The sequence below is a fragment of the Crocuta crocuta genome, unplaced genomic scaffold (genome assembly GCF_008692635.1).
Source record: "Crocuta crocuta isolate KB4526 unplaced genomic scaffold, BGI_CrCroc_1.0 scaffold152, whole genome shotgun sequence".
NCBI classification, from domain to species: domain Eukaryota; kingdom Metazoa; phylum Chordata; class Mammalia; order Carnivora; family Hyaenidae; genus Crocuta; species Crocuta crocuta.
Genome location: NW_027528798.1, coordinates 3,947,589 through 3,967,049, shown reverse-complemented (window position 1 = coordinate 3,967,049; position 19,461 = coordinate 3,947,589). Strand labels below are relative to the sequence as shown.

General features: G+C 54.8%; 2 protein-coding genes across 4 annotated transcripts in view; both read left to right on the top strand.

Moving 5' to 3' along the window:
- Positions 1-2,925, top strand: part of RRAD (RRAD, Ras related glycolysis inhibitor and calcium channel regulator) — a 4,450-nt gene extending 1,525 nt beyond the window's left edge. The window contains exons 3-6 of the mRNA XM_077755465.1: positions 151-333; positions 1,012-1,085; positions 1,214-1,418; positions 2,272-2,925. Of these exons, the coding sequence (XP_077611591.1) occupies positions 151-333; positions 1,012-1,085; positions 1,214-1,418; positions 2,272-2,549 (740 nt within the window). The 3' untranslated portion in view covers positions 2,550-2,925. The remainder of the gene's footprint in view (positions 1-150; positions 334-1,011; positions 1,086-1,213; positions 1,419-2,271) is intronic.
- Positions 2,926-6,551: 3,626 nt separating this feature from the next.
- CDH16 (cadherin 16) lies at positions 6,552-15,042 on the top strand. Of its 3 annotated transcripts, none has more exons than XM_077755483.1 (17): positions 6,552-6,596; positions 6,882-6,965; positions 7,362-7,517; positions 7,588-7,726; positions 8,080-8,238; positions 9,000-9,196; positions 9,836-9,958; positions 10,166-10,316; positions 10,533-10,760; positions 10,842-10,918; positions 10,993-11,181; positions 11,280-11,521; positions 12,092-12,219; positions 13,068-13,250; positions 13,399-13,506; positions 13,803-13,919; positions 14,699-15,042. In XM_077755483.1, the coding sequence occupies exons 1-17, from the start codon at positions 6,552-6,554 to the stop codon at positions 14,794-14,796; spliced, it is 2,424 nt and encodes an 807-aa protein (XP_077611609.1). In that variant the 3' UTR covers positions 14,797-15,042. The 3 variants fall into 3 exon arrangements, with proteins under 3 accessions (XP_077611609.1, XP_077611608.1, XP_077611610.1); XM_077755482.1 differs by having other exon boundaries at positions 12,092-12,225; positions 13,008-13,250; XM_077755484.1 differs by having other exon boundaries at positions 12,092-12,230; positions 13,124-13,250.
- Positions 15,043-19,461: the final 4,419 nt, after the last annotated feature.

Here is a 19,461-nt window from a genome sequence, read left to right as displayed (position 1 = left end):
GTGACCAGGCCAGAGTCTGCAAGTGGACTGTATCCGGGCGTGGAACCTAGTTCTGACCGTGTCCGTGTGCGGGTGAGTGAGTGTCCTGGTGGAGCCTCGTCCGGGGTGCGAATGGACGAGTCGGGAGGGTGGCTCACGAGTCGGCGCCAGGACCTTCCCGGCCGNCGACGCTCGAATGGCACGAGGGCTCTTCCGAGTCGCTCAGCTCAGGGGGCAGCGACTCAGACGAGAGCGTTTACAAGGTGCTGCTGCTGGGGGCGCCTGGCGTGGGCAAGAGCGCCCTGGCGCGCATCTTCGGTGGTGTAGAGGATGGGCCTGAAGCAGAGGCCGCAGGTGAGGGGCTGGGACTCTTCAAGGGAGGGGACATGCTGGCGTTGGGACTGAGGGCTACAGGGCGGGGGACCTGGATTAAAAGCGGCACATACCATAGGATTCTGAAGACACTTTCAAAATCATGCCTCTACCTACCCATTTCATGGGTGGGGAAACTAAGAGAGAGAAGGGACCTTCAGCTCTTGATAGGGGAAGAAATGCCCAGAGTAAAAGGCCCATACCTAAGACAACTCTTGTAGGATGGGGATGGGACGTCCCTCCTTGCCAGGGCTGGCAGGAGCACAGCCAGAGGGAGTTTCTAGGAGAGAGCCCCGGGTGACCAAGACTCCCAAAGAATATGACAGTCACTATTCTAAATCAGGCTACTATGGTCAGAGCTACTTTGGGGCTGAGGCATCAGGAGGGCGGAGCACACAGGAGTGGCCACCCAGGACATTGGTAGCTTGGTGAAGAGGTGTCTAGGTGAGGATCAGGAAAGCACCCCATGCCCTCTACATCCCACTTCCCAGCTCTGTAATTTCTTTGTGTTGTCACATAGTGGTCATAAGTGGAGGGAAAGGTTACGGGGGCTCTAGGGTGGAGTTGGAAGGGGTGGCCAGAACAGTAAACCTGGCACATGGTGTGGGAGGGTGGCTTTTGGCAGCCAGCAGGTAACCTGACTACTAGTCTCCTGTCTAGGACATACATATGATCGGTCAATCATAGTGGATGGAGAGGAGGCATCACTCATGGTCTATGACATCTGGGAACAGGTAGGCTGCAGGCTGAGACCCAGGAGAGGGTGGGAGGGTGACCCCGGTGAGACCCTGGTGAGAGTGGCAGCCTTGTAGCCTGGGCATGAGAATTATTGGGTAGATGCGTGTGTGTATGTGCTCCCCAGGATAGTGGCCGCTGGCTACCTGGTCACTGCATGGCTATGGGCGATGCGTACGTCATCGTGTACTCCGTGACGGATAAGGAAAGCTTCGAGAAGGCCTCAGAGCTCCGAGTCCAGCTGCGGCGGGCACGGCAGACGGACGACGTGCCCATTATCCTAGTGGGCAACAAGAGCGACCTGGTGCGCTCTCGAGAGGTCTCCTTGGATGGTGAGCAGGGAGCTGGTTGGAAAGGGAGGGACATCCTGACTGGGCTGTGGTCCATTCAATCTTGGCTCAGCTCAAGTCCCTGGGGATCATGAGTGGCTAAAAATGTTCAGGAAAAAAAAAACTTGAAGGGGAGAAAGAGAAAGCTGCTGCCCTCCCACTGGACTCTCAAAGGCCCAAGAGGGCTGGGGAAGGGACCAAATGTACTAGGGGAGGCGGAAGCTGCTGGGCATTGAGCTGGGCCACCACAGGGCCCTCGTCTCCTATCCCTTTTGGCCCTTGCCTGACAGATAAGGGGTGAGGAGAGTGCAGAGAACTGGGATAGAAGGTGAGAGAGTGGATTTGGAGCCAGGGCCAGTCTCAGCATGGTCTTGCCCCTGGGGAGGATTCTTCCCTCTTGGGCTCAGCATTCTCCCCTGTGACCCCCAGAACTGAGCCCCTCAGAGAAACCTAGCAGTGACTTGGTGACATTCTCCTTATAATTCCACTAGTAGATAACATCAAACCACGAAGCACTAAGCTGCTCAACAAAGTTCTCATTCTCTTGTGTTGACTACTCTGACTACAGCATTTCCATTTAAATATCAGACTTCAAATTATTTCAATCAATGAATTTCCTTTTGTGGGCCCTTTGTGAGCTCCTTAAACGTGGGCACATTCTGTCACTTGGGTGACCCAGCAATGCCCTGGATCCTCTGTACCATAGCTGGGGTTCTGTGTTTCTGGGGACTACCCAGGGATTCCCCCTCCCTGGCCCTCAGATTCCTGAGTGGTAGCTGCTATGGGGTGGCCAGGGTTTGAGTGGGCTTCTCACCCACCCACCTTTGTTTAACCAGAATGTGCCTTTCCCCACCAGAGGGCCGGGCGTGCGCCGTGGTCTTCGACTGCAAGTTTATTGAGACATCAGCAGCGCTACACCACAACGTCCAGGCCCTGTTTGAGGGTGTTGTGCGCCAGATACGCCTGCGCAGGGACAGCAAAGAGGCCAATGCACGTCGACAGGCGGGTACCCGGCGGCGAGAGAGCCTTGGCAAGAAGGCAAAGCGTTTCTTGGGCCGCATTGTAGCACGCAACAGCCGCAAGATGGCCTTTCGTGCCAAGTCCAAGTCCTGCCATGATCTCTCAGTGCTCTAGACTCCACAGGCACCTCCTGTGTTGTGCATACAGATGGGTAGATTGGTGGGCTGGCCCAGCCAACCGCCCTAGGTGCCTCAGGGCTGACTCAGACTCTGGGCATACTGCACCTCATGGTCATGGACAGACAGACAGTGCTGCCCGGGGAGACAGCTCCCAGTGGCCATCAAGGGCTGCGCCCACAGCGATGTGTGTACAGGCTAGTGTGTGTCCCAAGCAGCAGCCTGAGCCCAGCCCGTGGGGCAGGCCTGTGTGCGGGGAAAGGACTCTATCTTTCTCCACACTTGGGGTGTGCATGCTCTGGAGGGAGGCTGTTCAGTGCAGTGGTTATTTGTTTACATGCAAATTTTTGTAATAAAGATTATTTCCTGATAGATCAGGGCTGTTGACTCTGAGTTTCCTCCCAGTAGGGGGCTGTTGGAGCAGGAAGTGTTCCTGAGGTTAAGGGATGGGGCCTCACTGCCCTGCCCTAGTGTGTGGCTTTGATTATCCTAATATTTGGGCTCCAATATAGCTAGCTGGATCAGAGAGGCAGGTGTGGTTGTGGCCTGGTTGGGGATCCAAGCAGCAGGAGGAGACAATAGCCCCTCCCATCCCTGTTATCCAGATTTTTCTCTTGCACTGGGGCTTAGCAATGCCCAGCTGATTAAAGCTTCAATCACTCCATTGTAGGACAGGGAAACAGGCTGTCTGAGGTACCATGCCCTGCCTCAGGTCTCATGGCCAAACAAGAACCCTGAGTCTGGCTGGGTCCTGGGCTGGTGTCTCCATCCTGCGCCCTCCTGAGGGACCAGAAAGTTGCTTAAATGGGGTAGTTGTGGAAGACTTCTGTGACTCCCCGGCTGGGAAAGAAGGAGGCTAGTGACCGAGGCTGAGCTACTGAGAAAGGGAGGGTGTCACTCTTCTCTCCTCCAAGAGAGGCCAGGCCAGAGCATCCCACGCTCAGCATTGGCTAATGTGGTGTTGGCAGGAACAGCTCCCTGGAACCCTCCCTGCCTGGAATGAGAGGCCTTGCATTTGTGTGGGAATGTGTGCATGTTTGCTGATAGCTGGCCGTGTGCCTGTCTCCCAGCCGCCCGCACCAGGTGACTGCTGGGACATTACCTAAATTGTTTCAGGAACGAGTATCTCCATTTGGCAATGGTAGATGGGGAACTGCAGCAGTTGCCTGAGGTCACACAGGTACAAGTGGCTGAGCGGGGACTGGTTTACAAGGCTACCGATCTCCAGAGCCCAAAGGCAGCCTCCTGGGCAAGGCCTGGGACAGTTTCTGAGAAGGCTCTGGTCAACGGTCCATACATTTCCTTCATTGGTTCAGTTTATTTATTACACAGACTCCTAGGTGCTCTTGCAACCTGGTTAGAACACTGAAGTTGTTCGTTGGTAGAAGGTGTGAGGGCCGCTCCTCAATGTGCACAACCTGCAATGGGCAGAACCTGTCTTGATTAACACACATGCCCTCCTGGGCAATGTTAACTGTGCAGAGCTTTGCTGCTCCTCACTTCTACCCTGCAACATACTTAGAGGCATGTGGAAGGCATGGTTTTCTCAGAGCAAGCAAAGGTCCTGAGGCCTGAAGAAAAATCCAGGCCTTCCTGGCTCTGCTACTTATTGGCTGTGTGACCTTGGGTAAGCCACTCAGCATTTCTGTGCCCCAGTAAGTGACACTGGGACAGTGCTCCTTCAGAATGGAGTTAGGGGAAGAGTGAAGGTACATACTATGCCAGGTGCATAGTAGGAGTTCAACACATGTGAGACCCCTTCAACCACCCACAGTGCACTGCTCCGGGCTGTGGTGCCTGGGGTGCCTGAGTTACACTTGGCTTGTGACAGCTGGAGGCAGGGGAGGAGTCCTTGCCCATCCTCCGGATATGCAATGGAAAGGACTCAGGGAAGACCATGGGAAACTCTGAGAACAAGGAAGTATTGGAGATGGTATCCCTGACCCTTCCCACACATCCCCCATGTGAACTCCCAGGCCCCAGATGCTTTTCCTGGCTCCACTTGGCTGCCCTCATGGGGGGAGGGGCCTCTGGCAAGCCCTGTGATTCCCTCAAGGTCACCTGAGCAGGCTCAATCTTCTCTTGCTTCTCATAGGCACGAGATAGTCCATTGTCCCAGCCCTGTCGGTGTCAGCAGCTAGTGTGAGCCCCTAGGGAGCCTCAGGGGCTCTCAGAGGCTGCTGATTCCTCCACCCATTGGTTCCAGTGGTGGCTGGTCTAGAGCCCTAAATACCCAGTTCAGATCATGTTCATTTATCCTTCATGTGCAACCTCCAGCTACTTGTTTTTGATCCAGTCAGGAGCTGCCAGGGCCAAGCAAGGGCAAGGTTATTACTAGGTCCCTAAGACTTTCCCTGAAGAGCTCCCAGTCTGGTAGAAGAGAAAGTGACAGTCCGGTGTCTTCTCTGCTCTGACAGAGGTAGCACATTACAAGGGGTAGAAATTATCCCCAGAAGAGAATCCTGAACAAGCCTGGGAGCCCAGGGAAGGTTTCCTGGAGAAAAGTAATATTTGAGCTGACTACTGAAGCCTAAGTAGGTATTTACCAGACAGATGAAGGGAGGAAAGAACATTCCAGACAAAAGGAACAGAGTGGGCAAGATAGAGCTACAGATGCTGGTGCATGGGAAAGAAGTGGTATTGAGCCTGAAACCACAGAAAAAGAAGTAATGTCCAAGCCCAGAGGACCAAGAATACCCACTGGGCTGTGTAGGAATGGGAGAGGTGCCAGGCCAATGATCTCCCCACCTCCTGGGGCTGGCAGTCATGGATGCTGAGCAGCCCCTAGCTTTCCAAAGTCAATGAGTAACTTGGGGGGCTGGGCAGGGCCGGGCCTGCTGCTGTGGGCCAGTGGTGTTTTCCACTCCTGAGCAAGCCTGGCTGGACCGCCTACCTGCTCAAGTGTCCGCTCTGCCCTACCCCACCCATCCCGACCTGGCCAGTGCTCCCTGGAGAAAGAGCCTTCCCGCCTGGCAGCTGGACCAAGGGAGCCCGCCTTAGGCACCAGAGGGTGAGGGCCCTGGAGTGGCGGGGTGAGCAGGCCCGAGGCTGGGGTCGGTGGTAGGGGAAGGACAAACACTGCCCTGTCCGGCCCTTGCTCAGGGAAGAATTCCCAGGAGAGGTTGGAGTGGGTGTCCATGCTCTGCACACCCAGCTCCATGCTGAGTGCTGAAAAATGCCAAGATGAGGGCAGGACCTCTGCCCTGAGGGGACTCTGTGTGTGAAGGATGGCAGTGGGTAGAAAAATAGGCGTCAAGACCCTGAACCATGAATCCTCTGTTTCAGGAGGAATTGTCCTGTGGTCAAGTCCTCTGTGACCTTGGTCAGGCCTTGCTCTTCAGGCTTTGCCTACAACATGAGGTGACTGAAGGAAGTGACCCTCAGGGTCTTTCCAGCTTCAAACTTTTGTGATATTCAAGGTTGCTGGGCAATTAGCACTTTGGGATCTACATACAGGCTGAGGAGGCTATGTTGGAAAGGAGACGAAGGTCTGGAGGTGAAACTCCCATGGAGATCCTCGTGGGGCCAGGAACCAAGAGGCAGGATGGCTGTGCCTAGGGGCCTAGGTGGGCCTGGCTGAGGAGCTAGATGCTACCCTGCAGGCAGTGGGGAGCCACAGACCCCTCTAAGAGGAGGAAGAGGAGGCCAGTCTGTTGTGACGTCCCACTGGCTATTTGTATGGAATGGGCTGAGGCACGGGACAAGGATGGGAGTGTGTGGGGAGCAATGTCTAAGTGGGTGGGATGGAGAGGGGCAGCTCTGGGAGTATAAAAGGAGAGGGGACAGGAGGAGACCTGGCTGACTGCCCCATAGTGACAGACAGCCAGAGGTCCAGCTGAAGAAGGAATAGTTGCACCTGTGGGGCTTGAGGAAGCCCTGGCTTGGGCTGAGCGGCGATGAGGGGAGGGATACTCTCTGGGAGGAGAGTAATGGGAGGGACCCCCTGCCCACTGATCCTGGCTGCACCCTCTCTGCCATATCCCTCAGGCCCATCCTGACCATGGTCCCTGCCTGGCTGTGGCTGCTTTGCCTCTCCGTTGCCCAGGTGAGCTGGGCCCTGCTCGACTCCTTCAGATCCTGGCCCTGGGTGTTGGCACCCTTGTCCCCACTCCATCTGGACCAGTTGCACTGACCATGGAAGAGACTAGTTGTGGGAGGGGCGTTCAGAGGTGGCTATAGGCCTGTTGTGGGGTCAGGAAGTCAAAGGCCAAGAGGGTGGATGGGTTAAGGTATGGCCAGGCCCATGGAAGGGGCGGAAATTCCCCCTTCCTTGTTAGCCGCCTGTGGCAGGAAGATAAAGCCTGGAGACAAGGTGAGAATCCTCCCGCAGGTTCTCCCAGAGGCTCAACCTGCAGAACTGTATGTGGAAGTCCCAGAAAACTATGGCGGAAATTTCCCTTTGTACCTGATCAAGGTAAGCCTGAGATCTGGGTGGGTTGCCCTCCCCCTCCCTCCAGCATTTTTACCTCTTTCTTTTAGTCTTGTGTCTCTGAGAGTGTGCAGTATGGTGAGAGTGACTAACAACATTTCAATTCCAGAAGAAAGTAGAGTTTTAAGTTAAAAACTAAACAATTGGTGGTGAGGTTTCAAGCTTTAGAAAGGAGGGCAGGAAGTATTGGGGTATATCAGGTACAGGGGAAAGAGCTCTGGCTTTGAATCTCAGTCCTATGACTTAATGGCTGTGTGACCTCAGGCAAGTGCTAGTCCTCTCTGAGCCCCAGTTTCCCCACATAATAAAATGGGGTCATTGGGTGGAGGGGCATCCCCCAGGCCTGGCTCCCACTGCCTTTACCTCTGTTCTCCCCAACAGCTGCCACTACCCCCTGAGGAGACTGAGGGTAAGATTGTGCTGTCAGGAAGCCCAGGCATGACAGCTGACGGCCCCTTTGCTGTGGATGCAGAGTCTGGCTTCTTGCTGGTGACCAGGGTCCTGGATCGAGAGGAGCAGGCAGAGTACCGGCTACAGGTATGGCTGGGCCTGATGTAGGGGAGAACAGTGAAGGCAGGGCAGGGCACTGACTATCCTTCCCTGCCAGGTCACCCTGGAGACTAAGGATGGACATGTCTTGTGGGGCCCACAGCCTGTGCTTGTGCATGTGAAGGATGAGAATGACCAGGTGCCCCACTTCTCTCAGTCCATCTACAGAGTTCAGCTCAGCCAGGGCACCAGGCCTGGTGAGTGCCCAGGGCAACGGGCTAACAACAAGGTCATGTGGGCAATGATGAGGGAACAGAGAGTTAAGAGATCACCAGACACCCAGCATAAGCACAGGGCAGCCAGGATCCAAGGCTCCCCACTCCTTGTATTTCTGTCCCATCTCTCTCCCCGCACTCTACTGAGAACCCTCCGGTCCATCCACTCTTGGCCTGTTTGTTCACCTGCAAAGTGGGGTGAAAAGCTGTGACTCACCTCCAGAGTCCTGATATGATGATGGATATGGAAGGAAGTACCAGGCAGAGATGGGGGAGGCTTGGGAAACTCTCATCACTCCCTCCATCTCTCATGGTTTGCCCTCTCTACACACCAGGCATCCCCTTCCTTTTCCTTGAGGCTTCAGATGAGGATGAGCCAGGCACAGCCAACTCAGATCTCCGATTCTACATGTTGAACCAGGCCCCAGCCCGACCTTCCCCAGACATGTTCCAGCTGGAGCCTCGGCTGGGGGCTCTGGCCCTCAGTCCTGAGGGTGAGTCTGAACTGGGTGTGATGAAGAGAAAGGTCATGGAAAGCTGGGGAAGGCAGCATGTGAGCTGTAACAGTAAGATGGGTTGGAGCTGGAGAGATAAAGAAAGAGTATTCTAGGTGGAGAAGAGCAAAGCACAAGGCTTGAATCTTGCATGGAGAGAAAAAATGGTGTGAATGGAGTACCTCAGCCCTATACTCTGGACACCTGAGCCTAAGGGACAAGGCTAGGAGAAACCTGAGGGGTTGTAGCCCAGGATGTTGCTGGGAGACCTTTGGACTAATTGTAAAGGAGACCTGAACCTGGGAATTCAGACCAGAGGCACACAATGGGGATGGAAAGAAAAGCTAACCATACATCTACCCAGCCAGTCACGCATTCACCCATCTACCTCCCAGCCACATAACTAGTCCATCTATTCAAACATCTATCCAGACTAACCCGTCCATACACCCAAATCCCCATCCATTTACTTAGTCAACCATATATTCATTCAACTGGTTATGTATTCACTACCCATCCACTCATGTGTCCCTACCCCCATCCTAGTCATCCAGCCCATCAACCATTCATTGTGTGGATAGATATGGAAATGGATTTGCAAACTTTCAAGTCCTGCTTGGGTGCTCACTATGTGTTAAAAGTCTTCCCCTTGGGCCAAGAAAGTATCCCAAACACCTGCCATATGCTTGGCTTTGTGTTTGGTACCTCGCTGAGGAGGATGTCCTGGACTCCTGCTCACCTGACCGTCCTGACCCTTCTAGGAAACACCAGCCTAGACCAGGATATGGAAGGGCACTACCAGCTATTGGTACAGGTCAAGGACATGGGTGACCAGGCTTCGGGCTACCAGGCCACAGCCACCGTAGATGTCTCCATGGTAGAGAACACCTGGGTGCCCCTAGATGCTGTCCACCTGGCAGAGAATCTCAAAGTTCCATACCCACACCACATTGCCCAGGTGAGTAAATGCCTGTCGATGGCTGAAGTAGCCCCATGGATGGTACAGCTGGGCCTGGGTCTCAAGATTTGGAGGATGGGTCTGAGGCCCAGCTTGGCCCCTGCTCCCCTCCTACCTATGTTCTTCCCTCTGTTGTCCCCATCAGTTCTTACCATGGAGTAGGGCATCCAAGGCCCCAGGACCAGGCCCAGGCCCATAGCCCCTCACCTGCTATCCTCTGGCAAGCACGGCTCTGGGCCCTGAACCGAGCTTGCCCAAAGTTCTTTAGGGAGAACAGCTGCCACCTCTCTGCTGCCATGGGGATTGTCACCCAGGCTTGGAATGTCTCATCCCTCCTCGAGGAATACCCTGGGGTCAGGCCCAGCCTGAGAAGGCACAGAATAAACAATCTGGTCATTCAGGCACTTAGGGCAGGGTCTGGGCTTGGCCCAGGGTAAGACCAGCCTGGACTTGCTCCAGCAACAAGTGTCGCAAACAAAAAGACCCTACCTGGACTCCAGGGAGGATAGCAACTTACCTGAGGTCACACAGTAGCAGGGGCCCAGGCTCCCTACCCATGAACAGTTGAGGCATAAGAGCTGACATGGGCTGTTCTTGCCCTTCATCCCGGGGTGCCCTTATTCTATGTCCCTTTCCCAGGTACACTGGAGTGGGGGAAATGTACATTATCATCTGGAGAGCCAGCCCCCTGGGCCCTTTGATGTGGATGCAGAGGGGACACTCTATGTGACCAAGGAGCTAGACCGAGAAGCCCAGGCTGAGGTGAGGTGAGGGGGCAGTCAGAAGGGCAGGCTGAGGGGTGCCTGGCCACTGTCCAGTTGGCTCTGGGGGTGTCACATTCCACACAGGCACCAAGGCAATGGAAGAGCACCCAGAAGAGCTGGAGCTGGCCACCAGAGGGGACCCAGCCTGAGACCAGGCTGGAACTGCCCTTAACTTTCATCTGAAGCCCCTCACTGTATACTTCAGTACCTGCTCCAGGTGCAGGCTCAGAATACCCGCGGTGAGGACTACACAGAACCTCTGGAGCTGCATGTGGTAGTGATGGATGAGAATGACAATGCACCTGTCTGCCCCCTTCGTGGTTCCCCAATCAGCGTTCCTGAGCTCAGCCCTCCAGGTGGGCTGTGGGCCTTGTCAGGGGATGCAGGAGGGTTGAAGTACTTATGAACCATCCCATCTTGCTCTTCTCTGGGATGGGATCAGCCTCAGGTCCCTATATCAGTGTCCCTACCCTCCTACAAGTTCAGGTTCAGCCCAGCACAAGAGCAGAGTGGGCAAAGTGAGGCCTGCAGATTGGGCTGTGGTCCCACCCAGGTGGGTGCTGTCTTCATAGGCACTGAGGTGACTAGGCTGTTGGCAGAGGACCTGGATGCCCCCGGTTCACCAAATTCCCACATTGTGTATCGGCTGCTGAGCCCTGAGCCTGAGGAGGGAGCAGAGGGAAGAGCCTTCAAACTGGATTCCACCTCAGGCAGTGTGACAGTCGGGGATGCCCCCCTCCAAGCTGGCCAGAGCATCTTGCTTCAGGTGATGGCTGCTGACCTAGGAGGAGCAGAGGGTGGTAAGTGCCCTGATGGTGACCCAGGTTCTCTCCCTCTCTGTTCTTATCCTGGTCTCTCCAACATGTCCTCTCCTCCCTCAGGCCTGAGCAGCACATGTGAGGTCACTGTCACAATCACAGACATCAATGACCATGCCCCCGAGTTCACCAATTCCCAGGTAAGCAGGAGCAGGGGAGGAGACTTTGGGAAGGCACTGATGAGGAGTTTACGGTGCCTCCATAATCTCTCCAGATTGAGCCTATAAACCTCCCCGAGGATGCAGAGCCTGGGACTCTGGTGGCCACACTCACAGCCACTGATGCTGACCTTGAGCCTGCCTTCCGCCTCATGGACTTTGCCATTGAGGTGGGAGATGTGGAGGGGACCTTTGGCCTGGATTGGGAGCCAGGCTCCAGTCACGTCCAACTTCGACTCCTCAAGGTAGGCTAGGGAGGGGGAAGGGGCACACATATACCCACATGAATGCACAAGTATGCTATGCCCTGGGCCAAATAGTGACCCAGCCACATTGGTTCTAGAACCTCAGCTATGAGGCAGCTTCAAGCCACGAGTTGGTGATAGTGGTTCGGAGCATGGCAGAGTTGGTAGGGCCGGGCCCAGGCCCTGGAGCCACAGCCACAGTGACGATTCTTGTGGAAAGGGTGGTGCCACCCCCCAAGTTGGACCAGGAGAGCTACGAGGCCAGTGTCCCAGTCAGCACCCCAGCTGGCTCCCTCCTGCTGACCATCCAACCCTCAGACCCCATGAGCAGTCCCCTCAGGTGAGCCAGAAGCCTAGCCCTTATGTGGGCTGGACCTCCCTGCTCCCAAGGGATGACCCCCAGGGCCTCAGAGGGGACTCACGTTATCTGTAGCCTGGAATATTCCTCAAACCATGGCTAATGCCAAGGTTATGATTCCTGAGAGTGGGTCAGAGCTGGATGAGCTGGACAGGGTATGGAGAGGAGTGTTAGGACTCCATGCAAGCTCAGAAGACACCTCCCCATGCTGTACTGAATTGGGCCCTCTCCCATGCCCCACCGAGACTTCAGCACAGATGAGGAGGATGTTCCCTGGCCCCATCCTGTCCCTTTGTGGGGTGGCCCAGGACTAGTGGAGTTGAGTCAGGCTCCCCAGGCTCTGATAGTAACCCCCACAGTATCCATGATTTAAGCCTTGTCCCTCAACAAGCCCCTGAAGCTGGGGAGGGAGACTAGGCACCCCTGGCACTGCTTCTGTGAGTCACATAGATGATATGGAATTTGAGCAGGTCACATGGCCCTGGGGGTCCCTGAGTAAGACCCCATATATGGTTCCAGTGCCTCCCTGCCCCCATCTTCTCTGGGCCTCAGGTTCTCCCTGGTCAATGACTCAGAGGGCTGGCTCTGTATCAAGGAGGTCTCTGGGGAGGTGCGCACCGCCCGGCCCCTGCAAGGCGCCCAGCCTGGGGACATGTATACAGTGCTCGTGGAGGCCCAGTATGAAGGTACGGCCAGGCAGTGGTGGGGCCTCTGGGAGGGAGAGTGGGCCTCAGGCAGACAGATAGATGGGCAGGACCGAGCTTTCTTCCTGGGCTCCTTACTGGCATCCACTCTCTCTAGGCAGGAAAGAGGAGTGAGGGCCGGGGTCAGTGTAAGTCTCTGAGATGCCTGGCCTCTGTGTCCCCTCTCAGACCACCCTCCTCCCTCAGACACTTGCAGTCCTCCAACACTGCCCCTTAGTCCTAGAGGGCCTCTCAGGTGTTGGATTCAGATATAGGTTAGGAGCAGAGGCTGTGGGCCCAGGCAAGTGGAAGGAGTGCCAAGGGCTGTGTCTATGGCAGCAACCCAGGAGGTGAGCCTGAGTGGGACACTCAAGCCAGGTATGGAGAACTCTGAATGCCACTTTGAAAGGATGAAAAGCTGGCCCAGGGGTGGGTATATCAGGGCAGCAGGTCTCAGGTCAGGGCTGGACTGTCCTCTGGGGCATGACAGACCCAGCAGAGCTGAACTCCCCTGCAGTCAGGGCATCTCCACACGGTTGGGCCCTGACACTGGTGGCTTGGGGTTTGGGGGGCAGTGAGGGGAAGCCTGGCACCCAGAAAGGCATAGAAAGGCCTGGCCGCTGTTTGGATAGTGAAGGGGGCAGGGGCACTGCAAGGAAGAGATGGGCATGGGGATCCCAGGGAGGGGGGGTGGGCAGGAGGGGTAGAGTCGGGCAGGCGAGGCAGAGACTCAGCAGAGTGAGATCCGTGGGCCTGGGGCTAGCTCAGCTCTGCCTCCTCTGCAGATGAGCCTACGCTGAGTGTCTCTGCAACACTTGTGATCCACTTTCTGAAGGCCCCTTCTGCCCGGGCCCCAACTCTGAACCCCGTGCCCACCCGACACCTCTGCACACCCCGCCAGGACCATGGTGTGGTTATCAGTGGACCCAGTGAGGACGTTGACGTGGCTGGTGGACATGGTCCCTACAGCTTCACCCTTGGTCCCAATCCTACGGTGCAGCGGGATTGGCACCTCCAGGCTCTCAACGGTGTGTGGTGGGGAAGTGGGGGAGACTGTGGCCAAGGAAGGAAGTGGTATGGCACTTGGAAGTGAGATGCCCTTCCACCCTGAGGGTGGGGCTGTGCTTAGGGACTATCCAGGCTAGTGACTCTGGTCACTGCTTATGGTCCCAACAGGTTCCCATGCCTACCTCACCCTGGCCCTGCATTGGGTAGAGCCACGGGAGCACGTAGTACCCATAGTTGTCAGCCAAGATGCCCGGATGTGGCAGCTCCTGATCCGAGGTAAGGCCAGGGCTCCATGTGCCTGCAGTTCCTGAGGGAACCATTTTGATGCAGAGAGAGGGGCTTGGTACACATGCATGCAGGTTCACCTGTGCATGTCTGCACATCTGTGGCCAGGCACACAGATACTTGTGCACATAAGCACACACATAGAGAAGCATGCATCCCCCCCGGCACATACATAAATATATATATGTGCATAAAAATGTATATTATCCAGCTGCACTGGGGCTGACAAGCAGCTGGAGAACCCTCCCCCACCGCCTTTACCTTCCTCCCCCATCCCTGTCCCCCAGTGATCGTGTGTCGCTGCAATGTGGAGGGGCAGTGCATGCGCAAGGTGGGCCGCATGAAGGGCATGCCCACGAAGCTGTCAGCAGTGGGCATCCTTGTGGGCACCTTGATGGCGATAGGTAATGGATGCTGGGCTCTTGAATGGGGGAGGGTAATGGATGGTCGGAGTCACAGCCTCTAGATGCACAGTGCCCTGTCCCATGATGCCCTCCAGGGCTGGAGAAGGAACCTCCCAACTCTCCTAGTCATTATGCTCCTGCTTCCTGCCATCATAGTCATCATCACCATCATCACTGATAACAGCATTTGCTATTACATTATTACACGTTGGCTGTGCAATATAGGGTTGTCATACTGCATTCTCCCCAGAACCCTGTGAGGTAGATCCTGGCATCTCCCTATTTTCCAGTTGAGGTCACTGAGGCTCAGAAAGCGAAGAGACTTGTCAGAGGTTACACAGCCAGAATGTGGCAGAGCCCAGGTCTTTCCAGCCTAATCCGTTTAGTCCAAGCCTCCCTCTCTATCCCCTTGATTTTATCCCTATAGATTTTTTCCCTGGATGTTTTTTTTTTTTTTTCGGTCCATTCTAGCACAATGCAACCATGTGCCTATGTCTCAGAGGTCCATGGGAACAACTCACTGGCTCACAGATGACTCCCACCCAAACTATTCACCAGAGAAGGGGACCCTGGAGGTGGGGGTGTTCTGGGGCAGCAGCAGGCCAAGCAGTCAGGCTTCTTCTGGCACCAGGACCATAGTCAAACCCAGTCCAGCCTTGGGTATGCTGTCTAGGAAACCTTGCTTCCTATTAAACCAGTACCAAAGTAGAGAGTTCCTGGTGGTGGGCAAATCATGTGGCCCGTTCTGAGAGCTGATCCATCCCTCTCGGGCCCCTCAGGCATCTTCCTCATCCTCATCTTCACTCACTTGACCCTGGCAAGGAAGAAGGACCTAGATCAGCCAGTGGACAGCGTGCCCCTGAAGGCAGTGGTTTGAATGGTCCGGGCAGCCCCAGTTGGGAGCTTGGCCTCTCCATCTGAGTCCTCTGGGAGGGGCCCAGGACTGCTGATCAACAGGGGCTAGGACAGTGTAGAGAAGCCCCTTCACCGCCCTGGAGTGGAGGCAACATCACCACAGAAGTCTGTAGACCCTGACCACTGACTTTATGGGCTGCTCATGCAAGTGCTCCAAACGGTGGCACATTTGTCCAATAATAAAGCCTCAGAGAGCAGGGCATGTGCTCTAAGGGACTACTGTGCCTATATCTGAGTGTCATGTGCATGTGTGTACTACCCATGTCCACCTGACCCTTCAGTCCTTTCCCTTCTCCTCCTGCACAGAAAGGGTCTAGGGACTTGAGGGACAAGCCTGGGGTCCCCTTTGAGGAGGGACATGGGGACATCATATTGGTTCTTGATGAGAACTTGAGGTTAGAGCGAGGTGGGTCATTTCTTTTTTTAAATATTTATTTATTTATTTATTTATTTATGGGGGGGAGTGCACACAATGGGGGAGGGGCAGAGAGAGAGAATCCCAAGCCGGCTCCACACTGTCAGCACAGAGCCTGATGAGGGACTTGAACCCACAAACCATGAGATCATGACCTGAGCTGAAATCAAGAGTTGACGCTTAACCGACTGAGCCACCCAGACGTCCCAAGGTGGGTTATTTCTATGGACATTTGGAGACCATGGCTGCAGACCCTGGATGGCTTAACTCTGACTAGGTGATGGTTGAGGAGGGTGTCCTAGAGAGTGTATTCTGCATTTTCTGGGACATCATATTTGCTAGGGGAGGGCATTGGTGGGTCCATGTCCTGTGCTCGCGTGTGAGCATGCTCCTGTATCTGTGGGAGTCATCTACACATGGGTGGACAGAGGTCCCACAATCTCAAGAGGGGCCTAAATAGAGCTGAACGGAAGTCCTGAGAGCCTAATAGGGCTGGAACAAGAGAGGTGAGGTTGGGAATGGTTCCCTCTGCTCCAGTGTAGACCCCAGAGCACCTTTGGGTTTCATATACAGGCTGGCAAGTCCATGGGGGAGCTCTGCAGAAAGTCAGAGAAGAGACAGAACTGAGGTGGGACAGGAAGCCCCCTATGGCTCCCCCTGGAGCTCCCCCTGTCCTACATGAACCCCTTCCCTTTGCCCAAGATTATTAAGCCTTGGCCCTGGTGCTCCTACTGAGCACGGACCACACCTCCAGGCCGACCTCTAATCCCGACCCTTGACGGACCCCAGACACATGCTGATCCCCTATACACCCATCCCAACAGTCTCTGGGGAGCTAGGGTGGGACTTGCTATCCCAGGCACCCTGAGCCGATGATGGTAAATCACGGGGAAGGGAGAAAAACAACCTCCGTGGGGCCCAGGCCCTATTTTTAGGAGATAATCTCTCCACTCCACATCCCAGATTCTGTGGGATGGGGGCCAAGCACAGCCAAGGGAGATGGGGTGGGCATCCTGGCCTGAAGAGCCTGAGAGGCTTACGGAAGATCCCCAACCCAGGGATGAACTCTGGGGCTGGTTCCAGCCATCCATGGCTCAGTGCCTGCATATGTGTGTGTGCGCAGGTGCACACGCGTGCGAAGGCACACACACAAACACACACACACACACACACACACATACACACACACACATGCCGAGAAGCTGTGCCAATGGCTCGGTCCAAGTAGAGCTTTCTGCCCCTCTCCCAGGATCCTCTACTAGGTCTATACCCACTTAGAAGTCTCCAAGTTACAAAGCCCTTCAAAGGTGGCATCTTATCTTCCCACCAGCTTGCAAGGACAGGATTATTGGCCCTATTTGCCAGCGGAGCAGCTTCTTCTTCTTCTTCTTTTTTTTTTTTATGTTTATTTATTTATTTTTGAGAAAGACAGAGTGTGAGCGGGAAAGGGCAGACAGAGGGAGACAAAGAATCCGAAGCAGGCTCCAGGCTCTTAGCTGTCAGCACAGAGCCCAACATGGGGCTCAAACTCATGAACTGTGAGATCATGACCTGAGCCGAAGTCAGATGCTTAACAGACTGAGCCACCCAGGTGCCCCATGTCAGTGGAGTTTCTTGAAGATCAGAGAGGTTCAGGGCTGCAGCTGAGAGTCTTGGAAGCAGAGCACAAGGTGGGACTGTCTAGCGGAGGTTCGAGTTACCTCTTCTGAAGTGTCCACAGCCTTCAGCTGCCTCTGCTTCCATGAAATCCCTGAGAAAGGCCTTAGAGATCATCCAGGCCAGCTCCTTTTTGTGACATTGGGAAAGTGGATCACAAAGAGATAGAGAAAACTTCTCAAGTTCATCCAGCCAGTGGGATGCAGCACCTGAGCTGGAACCCTGGAGTCACCCTGCTTTCGAGTCTTTGTTTTCAATGGACAGATAAGTAGATAGGTGGGCGGGCAGATGAATGACTGAGTGAACAGGTGAGCAGGTTGGCAGATTGTAGATGGGTAAGTGGGTGGATGGGTTGGTAAGTGGGTTGGTGGAGTACCAACAAGTGGATGACAGGACACCAAAGCAAATTAAGGCAACTGCCCCAGTTTGAGGGATTTTGTCTTTGTCTTCCAGGCCCAGGCCACCCTCTGATTGTGTCAGTTCTGGGGCTGACCACAAGGTCTGTAACCCCTAGGGATACATGCTCCATTTCCCTAGAATCTGTGGACATAAGCCTCTCCATTATATCTAGCCTATTCTCTAGAGGAAATCAAGGGTCAGACAGGGGGTGTGGCTTCTCCTGGGTCACAGAGCTGGCACTGGTCTGTGGGCTTGGCCATGGGTCAGTGAGTGTCAGTAGAGATTACACTAGGGAGGTGGGCCTCATTCTGCAGGCAGGGCCTAGCTGCTAAGGCAAGGTGAAGGAAAACCTGTGGCTCAGGATGGGTTGAGCATATGATCGAGGCTCTGTCTCATCTTTGCTGTGTGTTCCCAGGTGAGTCACTTCATCACTTCATCTTTCTGAGTCTTGGTTTACTTGTTAATAAGATGGGCCTCACTAAAATGGAGTTGTTGAGAGAACAACATGAGATAATCCTCAGAAAATGTGTTTAACACGGTGTTGGGCACACAATAGGGGTTCAGTATATGTGGCTTTCCCTGACCCACAGACTGGGGGTAGGGTGGGGGGGTACCTACCACAGATGCCTACAGCCGTGGACTCTCACATTTCCCAGGAGCTCCATGAAGTTCAGGGTTTAGGAAGGGAATATGAGGGGCGCCTGGGTGGCTCAGTCGGTTAAGCGTCCGATTTCAGCTCAGTTTATGATCTCATAGTTCGTGGATTTGACCCTGGCATAGGGCTCTGTGTTGACAGCTTGGAGCCTGCTTCAGATTGTGTGTCCCACTTGCTCTCTGCCCCTCCCCCCACTCATGCTCTGTCTCTGTCTCTCTCTCTCAAAAATAAAGTAAACATTTTTAAAAAATGAAAAAAAGTAAGGGAATATGAAGAAGAGCCCCAACTCTAGCCCTGACGTGGCCCTGCTGGGTGACCTTGGGCAAGACAACCCCCTCCAGCCATTGGCTCCCTGCCAGGTCTAAAGCTCTCTCTGGGGGATATTGAGAGGTCTTACAGGGTTCAAACTGGTCTGCCCTGATGGGGAGCTCAGGCTCCCCCTCTCCCAGGCCCCTTCCAGAGGCACAGGGCCAGATCAAAGAGACCCAGCACTGAGGACTGGGAGGCGAGCTTGGAAAGAATGTAAACATGAAGATATTTTTAAACTTTTTCCAGCCCCAGAGATTAGGGCTCTTGAAGGGAGAGGCCCAGAGACCGGTCTGGCCCTCACTCACAAAGAAAGAGTGTGGGGACCTCAGAGACTCCCGCCCTACCCACAACTACCTGTACCCACCCCAGGACTCTAGCTTGCACCTCTTGCACCTCAGGGCAGTTCTTCCTTTGAACTTTTACCTCCAGAGGGATAAATCATAAACATGTGGGATAGCATGTTTCTAATGAGAAGACCTAAGATGTGTGGGAGGACCCAAAGGGTTTCTAGGGTTGTGGGGATGGCAGGGCTAGTGTTGGGGACCCCTTGGTGGCCCTGTCACTCCATCAGGCATGCACACATGCGTAGGTGTGGGTGTCTGTCTATGGGTGTGTAAGTTCATGTTAAAGTTCCGTCTGCGTGGGGCCTGTGCCAGTATGTGAGTGTGCAAGGAACTCACCCCAACCCTTCCTTCCCTCCCCTTCCTTACCATCTCTGGCCCCTCTCCCCAAGACTACTTAGATCCGTTGGGGTCGGTGGCGGGGGGTGTGTGTGTGTGTGAGGCTGACAAGAGGCTCCTGGGCCTAGGGGAAGAGAACAGGGGAAGATGAGGAGGGGAAAGAGGCTGGGAGCAAAAAGATGAGAAGGCTGGGGGAGGGGCCTGGGTCCAGGTCTGAGCTATACAGTGAGTCACACTGTGGGAGCTGTAGGGGCCACTAACATGATGGTGGTTGGGGGTGGAGGAGGGTTGATTATCCTCAGGTGTCACAGTGACTCAGGAACTTGGACACAAAGCTCCCCACATCTCGCCACTCTGGATGTCACGGTGACGCTCACCCTGGGTTCTATGACAACAGCCTCTTCTCTCTGAGTGATGCAGCCACCCTCGCACACTTATGGGACACACTGGAGCACACCCACAGAAGTGTCATAGGGAGACTCATAGAGGAGACTCAGTCACAACATGGCCCCC

Coding starts and splice junctions, on each gene's coding strand:
- CDH16 (XM_077755482.1), top strand. CDS start 6,552: ATGGTCCCTGCCTGGCTGTGGCTGCTTTGCCTCTCCGTTGCCCAG. Junction 9,959..10,165: donor ACCGAGAAGCCCAGGCTGAG/GTGAGGTGAGGG, acceptor TGTATACTTCAG/TACCTGCTCCAGGTGCAGGC. Junction 13,507..13,802: donor GTGGCAGCTCCTGATCCGAG/GTAAGGCCAGGG, acceptor CCTGTCCCCCAG/TGATCGTGTGTCGCTGCAAT.